This window comes from Peromyscus eremicus, chromosome 9, assembly GCF_949786415.1.
Source record: "Peromyscus eremicus chromosome 9, PerEre_H2_v1, whole genome shotgun sequence".
Classification (NCBI taxonomy): domain Eukaryota; kingdom Metazoa; phylum Chordata; class Mammalia; order Rodentia; family Cricetidae; genus Peromyscus; species Peromyscus eremicus.
In genome coordinates this window covers 52,465,102-52,481,456 of record NC_081425.1, presented here as the reverse complement: position 1 = coordinate 52,481,456, position 16,355 = coordinate 52,465,102, and the positions used below count along the sequence as shown (strand labels likewise).

Here is a 16,355-nt window from a genome sequence, read left to right as displayed (position 1 = left end):
GGCCTTCACACAACACTAATATGTAACACCATTCTCGTCTCTACCTGTGTAACTGTTGTGCAAGTGTTTTGTTGTTGTGACCAATATCCTAGAGAAACAATGTGCAAGGAGGAAAATGTTCATTTGGGCTCATGGGTCAATCCACGGTCAGCTGGCTCCATGTTACTGGGTTCGCGGAAGAGTGTTGGTCGTAAGTTACCAGTTCAGCTGTGCTATCAACTGGATCCTACGTTGTGCTCACCAAATCCACCTCACCACACATACATACTCGCAGGCTGGAGCGAAATGTCCTTATTCGTACCTAGGTTTCATTTGAACCACTGCCCCTGGGCCCACAGCTTCCTACATACATCTAGGAGTGTCGTACATATTCAGTTTCACACTTTCAGTGTCCCCATGTCTTCCAAAGTTCTCTGTGATGTGGAGGGCTCTCTCAGTACAGGCTGCAGCCCCGAGAAGCAATCTGAGAGACGTGAACAGCAGCAGAGGCCAGCTGTGGCCCGTCGTCAACGCTTGCTGTTCACTGAAACTTGGATAAGGACACAGCAATGTGCCAGAAACGGGCAGGACGGCTTGTCATAGGGCAGTTTCCCAAGGAAGACAGTGCACTAGCGGAGCAGGGCTCCAGCCCTCCCTAGGCTCTCCTGTGTTAAGTGTGCTGACCCCAGCAAACCCGAGATCAGCCATGACCCCAAACTCCACAGTGCGCCACGGTGCCTCCAATACTACACCCAAGACTCCAGAGAGGAGAGCACTGTCTGTCCTACAAGGACGCCCCTGGGCCCATTTCTGAGGGGAACACTCAGCATGCACTCAAGTCTCGCCTCTCTGCTTTGTTCGAGCTCACTTTTGTAAGGAGCCCTTTTGGAATCCACATCCACAAGTAACTAACACCCAAGCACTGCTACACCCACAGCACAAGATGGCAAGCTGGGGTTCCTGAAATGGGGGAATCTGGGCAGGTGGCAAGGGGCAAGTACCACCTACTCCCCAAACGGGGCCACACCTGTGCACAAATGCCCCCAAGTTAAGATGGGATCCTCTAGGCAAGGTGACCTGCTGTTCAGGAACCGCAGACCCACAGTAAGAGATGGAACAGCACCCTCTAGTGTCCCGCAAGAGCACACTTGGATGTGAGCAATACAACTTTACATTTTTATTTCTTCTCAATTTCTGGGACCAGATCAACAAAAGCCTGCCATGCGTGCCCCACCGCAGCTCCAGTGGGGGGGGGCCGGGGGCTGTCCTTGGGTCTGTAAAGGCGTGTGTGGTGTTGGGGCCCAGCCTAGTTCGGACAGCTGGGTCTGGGGCCTCAAGACGGCAGGAGACTCTGGGCAGCAGGCAGTTCTTTCTTTCTGTTGTGTTGGAGCCCCAAGGCCCGGGCCACCAGCCTGCGGGCCACGGCTGAGTCTGTCTGTGGCCTCTCCTTCACTAGCCGCAGAAGCTCTGAAAGGAAGACCCAGTGGGTGGGACTTGGATTCAAGGCCAGGGATGTCTCTCCTCTGGGTGACGGGGCAGCCTTGAAAGCCAGGTGAGGGTCAGCCCATGGCTAATGGTATGGAGCAGAGGCTGGAGCCCAGCTGTGCCCACAGCAGTCAGATGCCTGTGAGAGGGCCCCAGGAAGGCCCTAGGCCTGGATTTCTGCCTCCCTGTGGGACCTGACACAAACCGACCTCTCCTGTCAACCGGGTTCATCCGTACAGTGGGGCTGAGGAGGAACTAACCCTGTATCCCCTTGTTCTGTGAGGCCCTTTGGGAAGAAACACTCAGGACAGGACACCTGGACCACTGGACATAAAGATGGGATATTCATTGTTTCTAAGAAGTCTAGGACATCCATGTCACCATTCACAGTGGCATGGATGGCTCTGGCAGACCTCCCCTGGGCCCAGTCTGCTGGTACCAGCTTCGCTGTCATAGAAACTGACCTTTGAGAGCCCCCACCCTGCTTTCTGGAAGAGGGAAGGGAGGGAGCCAACAGGTGACATCTAGCTCCTGTGCAAGTGACTCGCCCGAGGTAAACTGAGGTAAGTAACAATCAAGGTCCCATCTGGGGCTGATCCCAAGGCCCAAGCACTTTTTACCCTTCCAGGGACAGTCTTCCCGGCCCTCTAGAAGGCAGACGGGGCTTTTCCTAGATCAAGGGCCAGAGGAAGGTGTGAGCGTAGCTGACCCTAGCCCCTCTCCAGGCCTAGGGGAAGCTGAGCCTCACCGGCTGCTGTAGCTCAGGCTCTTGAAGCGCAGGGAAATAAAGAAGGGCAGACACACCAAACACAAAAGCACACACAGCCTCCCCGTGGAGGGACAGGCTCCCCTTACTTGGTCTCTGCAAGGCTTTCAGCTTGGACTGCTTTGTCCCCTGTGTGAGCGGCCGGATCTTGAGCACGGAGAAATCCTTTGCCAGGGCCTCAGCAGCTGGAGAAAGGAGGGAGATCCGGGATGATTCTTGTGCCACCTTGTGCCCCATAACCCTATGGAACTGTGTAGTGGGCATTGCCTGTGATGTCAGGTGATGCCCCAACCCAGTGTTCAGATACTCACAGCAAGATGGGTAGGCTCTGCCTGGGAAAGTCAGAGTTTAGACCAGACTCTCCTTCTATCCCCCAAGGTCTCCAGGGACACCAGTACTCCCTGCACCTCCCCCCCCCCACATTGAGCCAAGGTGCACATGACATCGGGACACAACAGGTGTGTTATATGGACAAAGAAACTGAGCCAGGGCATGACCCGCTCTTGCTATACTGTTTAGGACAGGCCCAGGAGGCAGCCAAGGCTACCCCAGCATACTGGCTGGTTTTGTGTGTCAACTTGACACAAGCTAGAGTCATCAGAGAGGAAGGAGACTCAGCTGAAGAAATGCCTTCATGAGATCCAGCTGTAAGGTATTTTCTTATTTAGTGATCAATGATGGGTGGTGCCACCCCTGGGCTGGTGGTCCTGAGTTCTATAAGAAAGCAGGCAGAGCAAGCTAGGGGAAGCAAGCCAGTAAGTAGCAGCCCTTCATGGCCTCTGCATCAGCTCCTGCCTCCAGGATCCTGCCCTGTTTGAGTTCCTGTCCTGACTTCCTTCAGTGATGAACAGCAATGTGGAAGTGTAAGACAAATAAACCCTTCCCTCCCTAACTTGCTCTTTGGTCATGGTGTTTCACCACAGCAGTAGAAACTCACTAAGATACCCAGCCAGAGCCTATTCTTCCATAGTTCCCCTGACCACTTGGACTTATTTCCTACCTCCCTTCCAGGGGCTCCCTCCCCATCATTCCCTCTGCTCCTCTCCACCCTCAACTTTAGACTTTACCAGGACCAGGCCAAACCTAAGTAGGATGTTCCCGGCTCTGGTGTGCACACATGGTTCAGGACTGGAGAGTCTTATTTCTAAATACACCCAAAGTGGCAGTGGAATGGCAGGGACAGCAGGGGACAGTGGCTGAAGGGGACAAGGAGTCCTGAGTCACAGTGAGGAGGCTGCATGGTGCTCCAGCTTCCACAGTGAGACGCCCATACTCCAACACAGACCCTGGCACTCTGGAGGGTGGGGGAATGATGGGCTCACACCCGAGGCTGACGCGAAAACTGACTGATAACGCACCTGCCTGCACCCTGTGCTGCATGCCTGTGACCCAGGGCAATAGCACCTGATGCTTTCGTTCCATTTGGGGAAGAACCTATGGCTTGGCCCATGCCACCTGTTCAGTAAATGTCCCTGATCCTAATACCTCTCTACTGATGGTGCCAACAGAAAGAGGAAAGGCCATAGACTTCCTGAGTTTCCCAGGCCATAGGACCCGACACCCAGACTGTGGTTCAGGCTTGCTGAGAGCTGAGCCATGAGCTGAGGGTGGTCTCCACCCAGACATGGCTGGCCCTCCACCCAGGGAACCCAGGCACCTCTGCTCTCAATGGAGGCCAGAGAAGGAGCACAGCCCAACAGGAAACCACCTTACCTGAGGCCTGGCAGGGAAAGATGCCGATGGCGTGAGTGTCATCCACCCACTGGATCTTGAAGCCCTTCTCTCTGTGTGAGGAGAGGACACAGGGGCTCACAAAAGCCGGTGCTCAAGACCCTTTCCCCTTGGAGCCTGAAGGCCAGGTCCCTCCCAACGCAAACCCTAAGACAAAGCTATCTCTTTCGTTAGAGAGGATCATGGCATGCTTTCTCGTCAGAGCATTAAGTCAGCTCCAGGAAGACCCACTGTCACTCTGTAAACATCAGCGTCTAGAACAGAACGAGCCAGTGCTGGAAGACTCATCCAGCCCAAAGCAAAGAGTGACGAAGACTCCCCAGGTCCTGTCAGAGCCAGGCTGGGCATGGGCTCTGAGTAAGAGAGCTAAAAGGCTTATGTGGCAGGAGAGGAGAGATGTCCAAACAAGCACATCGGGGACGTGGCTCTGGGTGGCCTTCTCCCTGTTTCTCAGGAAACCACCATGCACTCTGTGCCCAGGAAAAGCTAGAAGCAGCTCTGGAACCACCCTACTCCTCTAGTGGCACTGCCCACTTGACAGGGCGTCAGTGGTGGCCCTGTGTGGCCACAGAGTGAGAGACAGCTGAAAAAATAAACTGTGCCACCCCCTCAGCTGTCCCTTCAGCACAGGTGCAGAGGACAAGGGACAGCGGGATGGGAAGCAGTGTCGGAGAGGAGGCCCGGGAATAAAGGGGTTTTATTTACCTTTATTAGATCTATTTTATGCGTGAGTGTTTAGCCTGCATGTGTAAATGTGTACCACATGCGTGCCTGGTGCACACAGATCTCCTGGAACTGGAGTTACCAATGATTCTGAGCCACTATGTGGGTGCTGGGACCCAAACCCAGGTCCTCTGCAAGAACAGCAAGCGCTCTTAGTCATCATGTCTTAAGGCTCTCTTCTATTAGGATATTAGGATGTACCCTTAGATAGTTATTGAAGTATGTAAGATTCTTGAGTTTTATAGAAAATTCCTTTGAGCATTTATTTACTTGTTTTATGTATCTGAGTGTTCTGCCTGCACTTATAACTGTGCCACGTACATGCCCGGTGCCCTTGGAAGTCAGAAAAGAGCTTCAGGTCCCCTGGGACTAGAGTTACAGATGATTGTGAGCTGTCATGTGGATGCTGGGAATTGAGCCTGGGTCCTCAGTAAGAACAGCTGGTGATCTCTGAGCCATCTCTCCTGCCCCAGAAAGGGGCTTTAGAAAGCCCTCATAGGTAAAGCAAAGACAAAGGAAAAAACTGCGAATTACAAAGAAAAAAAAAAAGAAGAAGAGAAAGAGAGAAGTGGCAGAAGGTTGCATCCATGAGAACTCAGAGCTGGCAAGAAGTCCTGTCTCCGAGTGTATCCCTCCAGGCTACATCGGACCCGCTCAAGCCAGGTGCCCCCCATCAGACTACTGTAGACCCAATGACCCTGGTATATGGAGAGCCATGTCCTGAGACTGATGGAAGGCCTCATGGTCCCAGCAAGGGTGTGCACACACAGGACTCTGCCCGGGTCTAGGGCTTTTGAAAGTGTAGGTGCTCAAACACCGACCTTTCCTCTCCTCCAGTCAGGGCCGTCAGGCTGACCTGCCTCAGGGCAAGTAGCCCAGACATCCACACCTACCTTCAGCCTTCCTTTCTGGGGCAGGCAATCATCCCTAGCAGGGAAGGGCTAGCCTAGCTTCTCCCAGTCTTTAATACTCACTGGAACTCAGAGAAGGTGGCCAGCAGGTCCTCCGTCTTGAGTGTTGGCTTAAAGTCATAGATCTCCACCACGTGGGCCAAGTCCCTCTCCCCGGGTAGCTCTTCTGAGAAGGAGGATGTGTCCAGGTGGATTTTCTCTATCTCAATCTCCTTTTCAGTCAGGTTGGCTGTGATCTGGGAGTGAATGGACCCTTTGGCAAGGGGGAGCTCTGACACACAGGGCCCCACCGATGCTTTCCAAACCGATAGTTCTGGGGGAGAAGTCTGCTCGGCAGGAGTCTGGGTATGGCAGCTTGGAGCCTCAGATTGTGGATGTTTTAGGGGAGGGTGCTTGGTTTTATGGAGTCCCCATTAGATGGCTGCCAACCGTGCCCACTGTTTCACCTAAACTTGAAAAGTGCATTCTATATACCCTCTTTAAAGATGGAAACGTGGAGGGGCAGAGTTAAGTAGTCTGCCCAAAATTTCAGGGTCTGTAGAAAAAAAGAGCTGAACAAAGCCAATATCTTTAGTTTCCTTACTAAAAATGTGGTCTTCTCAAAGACTGTGCATAAAACAGAAATCAAAGATACCCACCCTCCCATCCCAACTGATCCAAAGCCAACAAGCGGGGCAGGCACATGGTCTCAGGAAACTACTAAGGAAAGTTCTAAGGCAAAGCTCCAGGCAGGGGGTGATTTTCTCTAACAGAGAGCAAGGCACCTGTGAGGACTATTTCCACTACCTTGTGATACATGCACTCCCTTTTTTTCCTATGAAGAAGCGACTTTAAAGAGCCAATGACTTGCTTAACCATCTCCTAAATGGTTGGACTGGGACCCAAATACAACTGTTCCTTCTCCAGGTTCCCTAAAGGACTGCTATCACCCAACACCCAGGCTCGAGCAATTCTACCAACATCCCATTAGCACATCCCCCTCACTTCCAGCCCAAGGCCCTTCTCCCACACACCTGAGGCCACACCCACCTCACCTCCGCCCTCCCTTTTCTGGGCTCTAGCGCCTCATCACCTCCTGTAGCAGCTCACTGGAATCGTCATGGTCTGTGTCATCATCCTCTTCCTCTTCTGCCCCATCCACTTTTTCTTCTTCTTCATCCATCTTCTCTTCCTCCTCATGCACCTTCCCTTTCTGCTCATCCATCTTCTCTTCCTCTTCATCCACCTTCCCTTTCTGCTCATCCATCTTCTCTTCCTCCTCATCCACCTTCCCTTTCTGCTCATCCATCTTCTCTTCCTCCTCATGCACCATCCCTTTCTGCTCATCCATCTTCTCTTCCTCTTCATCCACCTTCCCTTTCTGCTCATCCATCCTCTCTTCCTCCTCATCCACCATCCCTTTCTGCTTGCCTACCTCCTCTTCTTCCTCACCCACCATCTCTCTCTTCTTTCCCTCTCCCTTTTCCTCCTCTTGGTCCACCAGGCTCTGCACCAGATGACTCCTATTTTCCTCCTCCACGGCCAGCTGTGGGCTGGACCCCTGCTGCAGGACTGTCTCTACCCCTTGTTCCTTCTCAGAAGGATTCTCAGAGGACTCAGAGTCACCCAGCTCCAGCTGTGAATCATTTGCATAGCCTGAATCCAGGCTCTTCTGGAGCTCTGTTCCCTGAGTCACCAACATAGGGACTCCCCGATCAGCTTCAGGGTCCCCAGCCCCTCTAGGCTCTTCTGAAACTCCACCAGCTGGGTCTTCTCCCTTGAGGCCTGGGACGGAGGGTGCTACCGGTTCATCTTGCCTTCGTCGCACCCGGGGCACATACAAAGGCTGGTCCGGCTTCCGTCCTCGATGCCACCTGCCAGCAGGAGCACCTCGGGGACCAGCAGCTGCTCCTTGATGTGAGGTGTACCGAGGACCACGGTACTTGTTGGGATGGGAGGCAGGAGGGCGGCAGGGCCCAGAGGGGCCATCTGAACTGGGTACCCTGGAGTAGGGACAGAAGCTTCAGAGCATGTCTGGGTCGACACTGGCAAGTCAGCATTAAGCAAAGGTCACAACCAAAATGACCCTCAAAAATAAATAAATGAATAAAACTCTTACAAGGCATTGTGGCAAAGTCAAACAACGCCATCCCTGGCACACTCAAAGGATCTTCCTTATGAACACTACAATCAAATCAGTGGGTGCTGAATCTTTGGTTACACACAAGAGATGGCTAATATTTGCATTTAGGAGCTGTTATTAGGTTCAGAGTCACAATGATAAGATGTCCATCCTGTGAGATGCACACGGGAATAGGGATGACTACAGGCTGAGGTTCTTCCCCTGAAGCAAGGTCTCTCTGCACCACGTGCTCACAAAGAGAGGGGTACAGACCCACCCTTACTGGTCCCACTGCTTGTGTGCACTCTCTTCCCTTTGACCCAACATGAACAGCAGCTGATTTAGCCAAGTCAGGGCACCCCCGATGAAGCAAAAGGCAACCCTAACTTCATACAACTGGGGGTTCCTGGCCCTGGGTCCTGCCAAGTTCTGCCCTCCCGGGCTAGCTAGTTAGCCCAACCATCACACACACACACACACACACACACACACACACACATACACACACACACACACACACACCAACTGCTGGGAACCCTCCAGCAATTGGATAACACACCTCCAGCGGTAGGATAACACACCTGATGTCCAGGTGACAGACGACTGTCCTCCTCTTCCAGCCCTCCCCAACAGAGAAGCTGCTCAAGAGATCAAAAGTTTCTGCTGTTCTATGGATCAGGTACCGCAGTCGGCTGGAGACTGGGGGGAAAAGAAGGACCCTGGGAAGAGACCAAATGGAGTATTAAGCCGAAGCTGGAGCTGCGGGTCCAGTTTCTGGGCCTGATTCCCACGGACGCCACTCCCAGGTTTATGGTTAGCTTCACACCAGGCTCACTGTGCCCAAACCCGTCCCCGCCTAATTGCAAAGTAGATCTCAGGGAGCTACAGTTCCCATCATTCCGAAGAGGATGGGTACTTCTGCTTGAGTGGGATGACGCTCGGATACAAAGGAAAGATGTGGCTGGACAAGGCGGCAGAGGGTAAAGGCTCAGGTCAGGCAGGGCCTGGCCAGTGGACCAGCCAGTTACCTGGGCACAGAACCTGGGGGAGGGGCAAACCCTGCCCTCCCTAATATTAAAGCCGCCCCCTTGTTCCCCGTACTTGGATAGCTGCTTCTGCAGCAGGAAGCGATCCAGCTCCTCCTGGACCCGGTGGACAAAGTCATTTTCGGCCGAGGAGAGGAAGACACCGTCCAAGCAGAGAAGGGCCAGGGTGACAGATGGCAGAGCCTGTAGGGGCAATGAACAAGGCCGGGATAAGAATATAAGCCCGGAGACCGCCCACAGCCCCAAGTGTCCGTGCGGCAAGGACTTTGGCGACTTTTGAATCCCTGGCCACTGCGGAGCCCGATGAGGAGGCGCGTGAGTGCGGGGCCGAGGGCGCTCACGTCCAGGGCCAGGCTGGGTCCCCTGCTCCCTGCGCCGCCTTGCCTGGGTTTTCCAGTTATCGGGCGCAGCCCACTGAAACTGCCCCGCGACACCCAGACGCCCTTCTCAGCCGCGATCAGGGGACCCAGGAGGGAACCCCCAACCCCCGCAGCACTCACTCACCGCGGCCGTCCGGAAAGTGGCCGCCGCGCTCAGGGTCCCCCGCCCCCCTGCTCTCCAGCGGGCTCAGCGCCATCGTGCGGCCGGGAGGAGGTATCGCATTGCCGCAGAGGGGCGTGTTCTTGTCTTGTTTAGAGGTGGGGCTGGAGTAAGCCAGAGTCATAGGACTTCCCCCGCAAAGACAGGACTAAGTGATTATACTTTTGGGAAAATGGAGACCCAAAGGGGTGAAATGACTTCTCTGGAGTTACACAAGTCAAAAGTGGTTCTGATTCCAAAGTCAGTTATTTCCTTTTTCTTTTCGAACCAATGAAATTCACCAGAAACTTGCGAACAACTACTACACGCTAGATAGTGGTGGCATTATATATTTCTAATTTTAGATTCTCTTGGCCAGGTACCTAACCGAGGGACAAAGAGGAAGGAAAAGGGAAGCTGGAGCTGGGGAGATGGTTTAGGGGTGAAGAGGGTGTACTGCTCTCGGGGTTCCATTCCCAGTGACACCAGCACGTGGACACGCGCAAGACACACATGCAAATAAGTAAATACATGGGGTTTTTTGTTGTTTGTTTTTTAAAGGGCTGGAAAGATGGCTGAGCTGTTAAGAGCACTTACTGCTCTTGAGGAGACCCAGGTTCAGTTCCCAGCGCCCACATGGTGGCTTAGAACCAGGGTAACACCAATTCCTCTCGACCCAACACCCTTTTCTGTACTCCACGGGCACCAGGTGGTGCATAGACATACAGGCAGACAAAACAATCACACACATATGTTTTGTTAAGTTTCTAAGCGCTGAATCTTTCCTCCTCCTTCCACGAGAGATCTTCAAAGACCTCTTGTCGCATAGAGACACCCCACTGACAAGATGTGTTCCACATAGGCAACTGGGTGCAGTAGTCACTAAAACTCGGATTAGAGTTGAGTGTCAAAAATCCAGATCTAGCCTGCTTGCCAAACCATAGCTTATAGACATGCTATGATTAAGACTCAGCATCTGAGCTGGGTGGTGGTGGTGAAGGTGGTGGTGGTGGTGGTGGCGGCGGCGGCGGCGGCGGCGGCGGCGTACGCCTTTAATTCCAGCACTTGGGAGACAGAGGCAGCTGGATCTCTCTGAGTTTGAGGCCAGCCTGATCTACAGAGTGAGTTTCAGGACAGCCAAGGCTCAAGAGAGGAAACCCTGTCTCCAAAAGCAAAAATAAATAAATAAATAAATAAATAAATAAATAAATAAATAAATAAATAAATAAATAAATAAATAAATAAGAATAAAAATAAAAACCTAACACCTTTAGAGTTTTAACACAGTGACCAAGAGTAAGGCATAGAAGCCAAAAATTCGGTAAAATTGGGTGAATCTGGTGAGAGAGAGAGAGAGAGAGAATATTCTAGAATTTTACCCAAAATAGGAAGCATGATTGAAAGATTAAGGACTGAATCCAAGCTATATGGGGTTGCACTCCACCCCTTGGTCCCCTACTGGAGCGGTATCAGAGAAGAAGGTAGGAGTAAGGTCCAGGCCCTTCCTATGTAACACAGAGGAATTATACATCTGGTTAAAGAGTCAATCCACCAAGTTCTAAATCTGAAAGCACCAAACATCAGGTTCACAAAATATACCGCCAAAGCTCATATAACAACAGCAACATCAACAACAACAACAGATGTTCCAGAAAATAAATAAACTAATGGCTGATGCAGATTATGCTAAAAAAAAATATTTCCTTTGGGATTGAAGAGATGACTCAGTGGGTAAGAGCACTTCCAGAGAACCTTACTTCAGGTCCCAGCACCCACATTAGACTGCTCACAACTGCCTGTAACTCCAGTTCCAGGGATCTCTGGCCTTCATAAGCACATGTACCACACATGTGCACATATGTGCAAATACACATAGTTAAAAATAAAATAATTATTTTAAAGGTTGCCTCTGATTGTAAAGTAATATATAACATATATGTGTTGTAGAATATTATATTAAGATGTGTTACATTTGTTTATGATGTGGAACAATTGTTTAATGATGCAAAGATGTGTTGCACTCTTTTATGTTGCATCTGTTTAACTCTGTGAAGCTGTGTTACTTTGCCTGCCTAAAACACCTGATTGATCTAATAAAGAGCTGAATGGCCAATAGTAAGGCAGGAGACAGGATAGGTGGGGCTGGCAGGCAGAGAGAATAAATTAGAAGAGGAGCAAGAGACCAAAGAGAGGAGGACGCTAGGGGCCAGCCACATAGCCACACAGCCACAGACACAGCCACGCAGCCACGCAGCCACACAGCCACATAGCCACACAGCCACACACACAGCCACGCAGCCACGCAGCCACACAGCCACACACACAGCCACGCAGCCACACAGCCACACAGCCACACACACAGCCACGCAGCCACATAGCCACACAGCCACACACACAGCCACGCAGCCACGCAGCCAGCCACAGAGTAAGAGTGAAAGTAGGATACATAGAAGTAAGAAAAGGAAAAAGCCTAGGGGCAAAAGGTAGATGGGATAATTTAAGTTAAGGAAAGCTGGCTAGAAATAAGCCAAGCTAAGGCTGGGCATTCATAAGAAAATAATAAGCCTCCATGTGGCAGCCTCCCCAAAAGAGCCAAAAAAGTTAAAAAACAAAAACAAAAACAAAAAAAACCAACCACCAACAAATATGTGTCTAATGCTCTAGGTAGAAGCCAAAGAGGAGAAAATGAAGTGCCTTGTATATTTCTCTAGCAATTCACATGCCAGAAGAAAATGGAATAATGTCTGTGGAATTTTAAAGGAAATACATGTTAACACCAGAAAATTCTATAAGCTGCGGTGTTGATAGGCAGTCTCAAATCTGCAGCCACATGGAAACCAACAGGGCACTCTCGCTTGGCCTAAGGTGGAGGGGACAAAGCACTGTAGCGTGGAGACACCTTCCACATGTCACACAAAGCTCATCTCCCAAACCTTTTGGCAAAATCCATAAATAGCCGCAATTTTTTTCCTAGTGGCCTAGTCAATTTATTCAAAGATGAAAGTGAACTAGCCACCATGGGAAAAAGCAAAGTTCTCTCCTCCTGGCCTGGTGCCTTTCTCTACTTTTCTCCTCCTTCTCCTGTGATAAATTATGAGCCATTCTCATTTTTGATTCACCAATAAGAATCTAATGATGGCCTCCTTGGTGGGGATACTTATGACTTAGTGCTATAGCTTGAAAATGTCTTACTCCTTTAAATTCATGCAGGAGGAGTTTGGGTTGTTTTATTGTTGTTGTTGTTTGTTTTTTGAAACAGGGTCTCACTGTGTAGCCCCGGCTGGTTTGGCGTGTGCTCTGTAGACCAGGCAGGCCTCGAACATGCACAGATCTTCCTGCCTCTGCTTCCTAAAGACATGCACCACCACACCTGACTAATATAAGAGCTTAATGGTTTGTTTTTTGGCTTTTTTGAGACATGGTTTCTCTATGTAGCCCTGGCTTGTCCTGGAACTCACTCTATAAACCAGGCTGGCCTCAAACTCAGAGATCCATAGGCCTCTGCCTCCCCGAGTGCTAGGGAAAAAGGCATGCACCACCATGGCCTGCTTCATGCAGAAGTTTAACCCCTAAAGTTCTAGGTTAGTGTCAGACTTTGGTATACAAAGAACCTTTGGTGGTTAGAGTGTAGGCCCCGTGATTAAATCTCAGAGACTTCATAAAAGGCAGGGAGAGGCCAGAGAGACAGCTCATTTGGTAAAGTACTCGCTGGATAAACGCAAGAACCGAAGCTTGGACCTCTAGAACCCACATGCTAAGCATGTCTGTAATCCCAACAGGGGGAGGGTGGGGTTTGGGGTAGAGACAGGATGCTACCAGGCTCTCACTAGCAGGACAGGTTCCCTGAATCAGAGAGCTGCAAGTCCAATGACAGACCTTGTCTCCAAAAATAAGGTGGAGGGGCTGGAGAGATGGCTTAGCAATTCAGAGCATTGGCTGCTCTTCCAGTGGACCTAGGTTCTGTTCCCAGCATCCACATGTCAGCTCACAACCATTCATAACTCCAGTTCCGGGGGATTCAATGTCCTCTTCTGACCTCCTTGGGCATTTGGCATGAATGTGGTGCACAGACATCCATGCTGGCAAAACACTTAGGTATAACACAAAATGAATAATTAAAACATTTTTTTTTTGAGACAGGGTTTCTTTTTGTAGCCCTACCTGTCCTGGAACTCACTCTGTAGACTAGGCTGGCCTTGAACTCACTGAGATCCACCTGCCTCGGCCTTGAGTGATGGGATTAAAGGTGCTACCATCACCACCTGGCTATGAATAAATCTTAAAAAAAAAAAAAAGTAGAGTGATTGAGGAAGAACTTGTTTCACCTTTGTTCTTCACAAGTTCTCTCTCTCTCTCTCTCTCTCTCTCTCTCTCTCTCTCTCTCTCTCTCTCTCTCACACACACACACACACACACACACACACACACACACAGTGGGAATAGAAACAAGTAACTTGAAGAATTTGATGAGATTGTGTGCGGTGTGTGTACCTGTTCATGCAAGGGTGTTGCAGTGTTTGAGTGGTGTATTTGTGAGGTGTGTGTGGAAGGGTTCTGTTGGGGTGTGGTGTTGTGTGTGTGTGTGTAGGAAACTAAATTACCACTGAAGTCTCAAGAGATGGCTCAGTGGGTAGAGGTATTTGCTGCCAAGTCTGACAGCTAGAGTTTGATTGCTGGGACCCACACCACAGAAGGAAAAGACTGACTGTCCCAAACTGTCTTCTGATCTCTGCTGTGGACTGCGGCATGCACATACACACGTACACAAAATCAATCTTAAAAATCAGTATTGATGGTAGAATACTTTTTTAATCCCCAAATCCAAGAAAACCAGTTATGAATACTTGTAAGCAAGAGATGTTCCCCAGAAACGGGGTGGGGTGGGGTGTGTGGCAGAGTGGATTACTCATTCTCTTCCCTTCGCTGCAATCAAGTGCCTCTGCGCATCAACAAGAAGCCTAGGGGGGAAGGGTTTAAGAAGGGACACGTTCATCACGGCAGGGAAGGCTTGGTAGCAGAAATGTGGGAAGCAGGTCACAGTCGGAAAGCAGACAAAAAGCCAGAAGTGGGGCTGGACTGAAAACCACAAGGGCCACCCCTAAAGACCCATTTCCTCCAGGAGACGCCATCTCCCATAGGTCACACAGTCTGTCAGGCCAGCATTGTCCGCTGGGCACCAAGTGTTCAGAGAGGGACCTGTGTGTGTGTGTGTGGGGGGGGGGGGGGAGAGGACATTTCACACTCAGAATACAACAGCCGAGACAGTGAAGGCCGCAGAGAAAGGCTAAAAGAGGGAAAGGAAGGGCTGGAAAAGACAGAGGGGCCACAGGGAGAAGCCAATGAAGAATCCACCCTTCCCTGCTCTACCTGATTATCTTCTGTAGGTATCATCAAAACCCCAATTGTTTATTGTTGCTGTTGTTCCTCAGTTTCTAGGAGACCACTGGCCCAGCCTAGCCTGAGTTCTAGGCCTTCTTAAAGGACCAGAGTAAACAGTGTGCGGTGTTACTTGCCTGTAATCCCAACACTTAGGAGATCAAGGCAGGAGGATCTCCAATTTGGTGCCAGCCATGAACTCGTTTTCCCAATACCTGGCACGCTGTGCCCGGCCTCATTCGGCTCATTTACTCTTGACACAGGCTAGGTGGTGGCTGGTACTTCTGACATCCACTTTGCAGATGCAGAAACTAAGGTAGGAAGGAGCTGAGAGATGGCTCAGCAGTTAGAAGCATGTAGTGCTCTCCCAGAGGACCCAAGTTCAGTTCCCAGCACCCACGTCAGGTGGCTCACAACTAGCTGTAACTCTAGCTTAGGGGAATCAAATGTTTCTGGCCTCAATGGGTACCCGCACTCGTGTACATACCCACTCCTACGTAATTAAAAAATAAAAAAGAGGCCAATGTCACACAGCCCGTAACTTGTCGTGCTCTAATTTCAACACACTAGAGAGGGGACGGTAGGTGTGTCCCTGCAGTGGGACACTCCGGCTGAAGTTGGCTATTTCTACTACAGCCTAGGAAAGAGACAGAAGCCTGGCAAGCCTTGCTAAGCAGAAGACCGCCAGACCGAGGCCTAAGTCCACTGGATGTTGGAAGCGGTCCCGCTGGCACAGGGTGGTTAGGTGCCACAGCCCAGGGGCAGGGCCAGCAGCACACTGAGAACAGCGAAGATAAACTGTGCCCTAGTGCTCTGGCCTTCCCATGGCAGGTGCTGGGTGGGTAACTCAGTAGCTCAGACAACAGAGACAAAGAGCAACACAAAACCATGTAGCAGGGCTCACCAAATGCAGGCCCTTCCAGGAGTTCCATCGGCTCCACCCTACCTCTCTGCATCCCTCGTCAATCAGTGCCAGCTGACCAGACTCAATCAGTGCCAGCTGACCAGACTCACTCTGGGGCTGCAGGCCCGCCCGAGGTGCGGAGACACACAACAAATAGTGCAGAACTGATCCTGAGGCTTCTTGGGCTAACGCACCTTACACCTTTTCCTGGCTGGCTCACCTGCCGTCAGCCGGAGCTACAGACCCACTGTTGCTGACTGCTCTCAGCCTCAAAGCCTCCTTCCTCCACAGACACAGCAGACAGCATGCACAGAACGGGCAGAGAACTACAGGGTGGAACGATCACATGTGCAGGGTCATTCTCAGTTTGGAGAACAGAACCCGGGAGACAGTACAACCAGAAATACAGTTCAGGGCTGGACGGAGACAGGATTCCTTGCAGCTCAGTCCCTACTACTCAGCTGCTCCACATTTTTCAGGGGCTCAGGGTGGAAAAGAGCCTAAGTGTGGATATGTGTGGGACTCTGGGAGATAGGAAGGAACAAGACATTGACACAATGATATAACCTGCTGTGTATGGTGCTACACAGCTGTGATCCCAGCACTTCAAGAATTCAAGGCCAGTCTCAGCTACATGAGACCTATCAAAAAAAAAAAAAAAAAGAAAGAAAGAAAATTGACACAACCTAAAGAATAGACAACAAAACCTAGTGTTTTTCTCTTTTAATTATTTACCAGATTAAAAAAGAAAAAATAGTGATTGTTTTTCTTCACCCCCAATATTTCCGTCCGCCAAAGCTGAGTGGGAGAGACT

The 16,355-nt window shown here is 50.8% G+C and overlaps 1 protein-coding gene across 1 annotated transcript; it reads right to left on the bottom strand.

Moving 5' to 3' along the window:
- Positions 1-1,134: 1,134 nt before the first annotated feature.
- On the bottom strand, positions 1,135-14,716 carry R3hcc1 (R3H domain and coiled-coil containing 1). Its single transcript, XM_059273391.1, has 8 exons — positions 14,629-14,716; positions 8,798-8,925; positions 8,278-8,415; positions 6,668-7,577; positions 5,659-5,831; positions 3,944-4,014; positions 2,320-2,415; positions 1,135-1,446 (listed from the first exon to the last, which is right to left on the bottom strand). Exons 1-8 carry the CDS (start codon positions 14,650-14,652, stop codon positions 1,313-1,315), a joined length of 1,674 nt encoding a protein of 557 aa, XP_059129374.1. The 5' UTR covers positions 14,653-14,716; the 3' UTR covers positions 1,135-1,312.
- Positions 14,717-16,355: the final 1,639 nt, after the last annotated feature.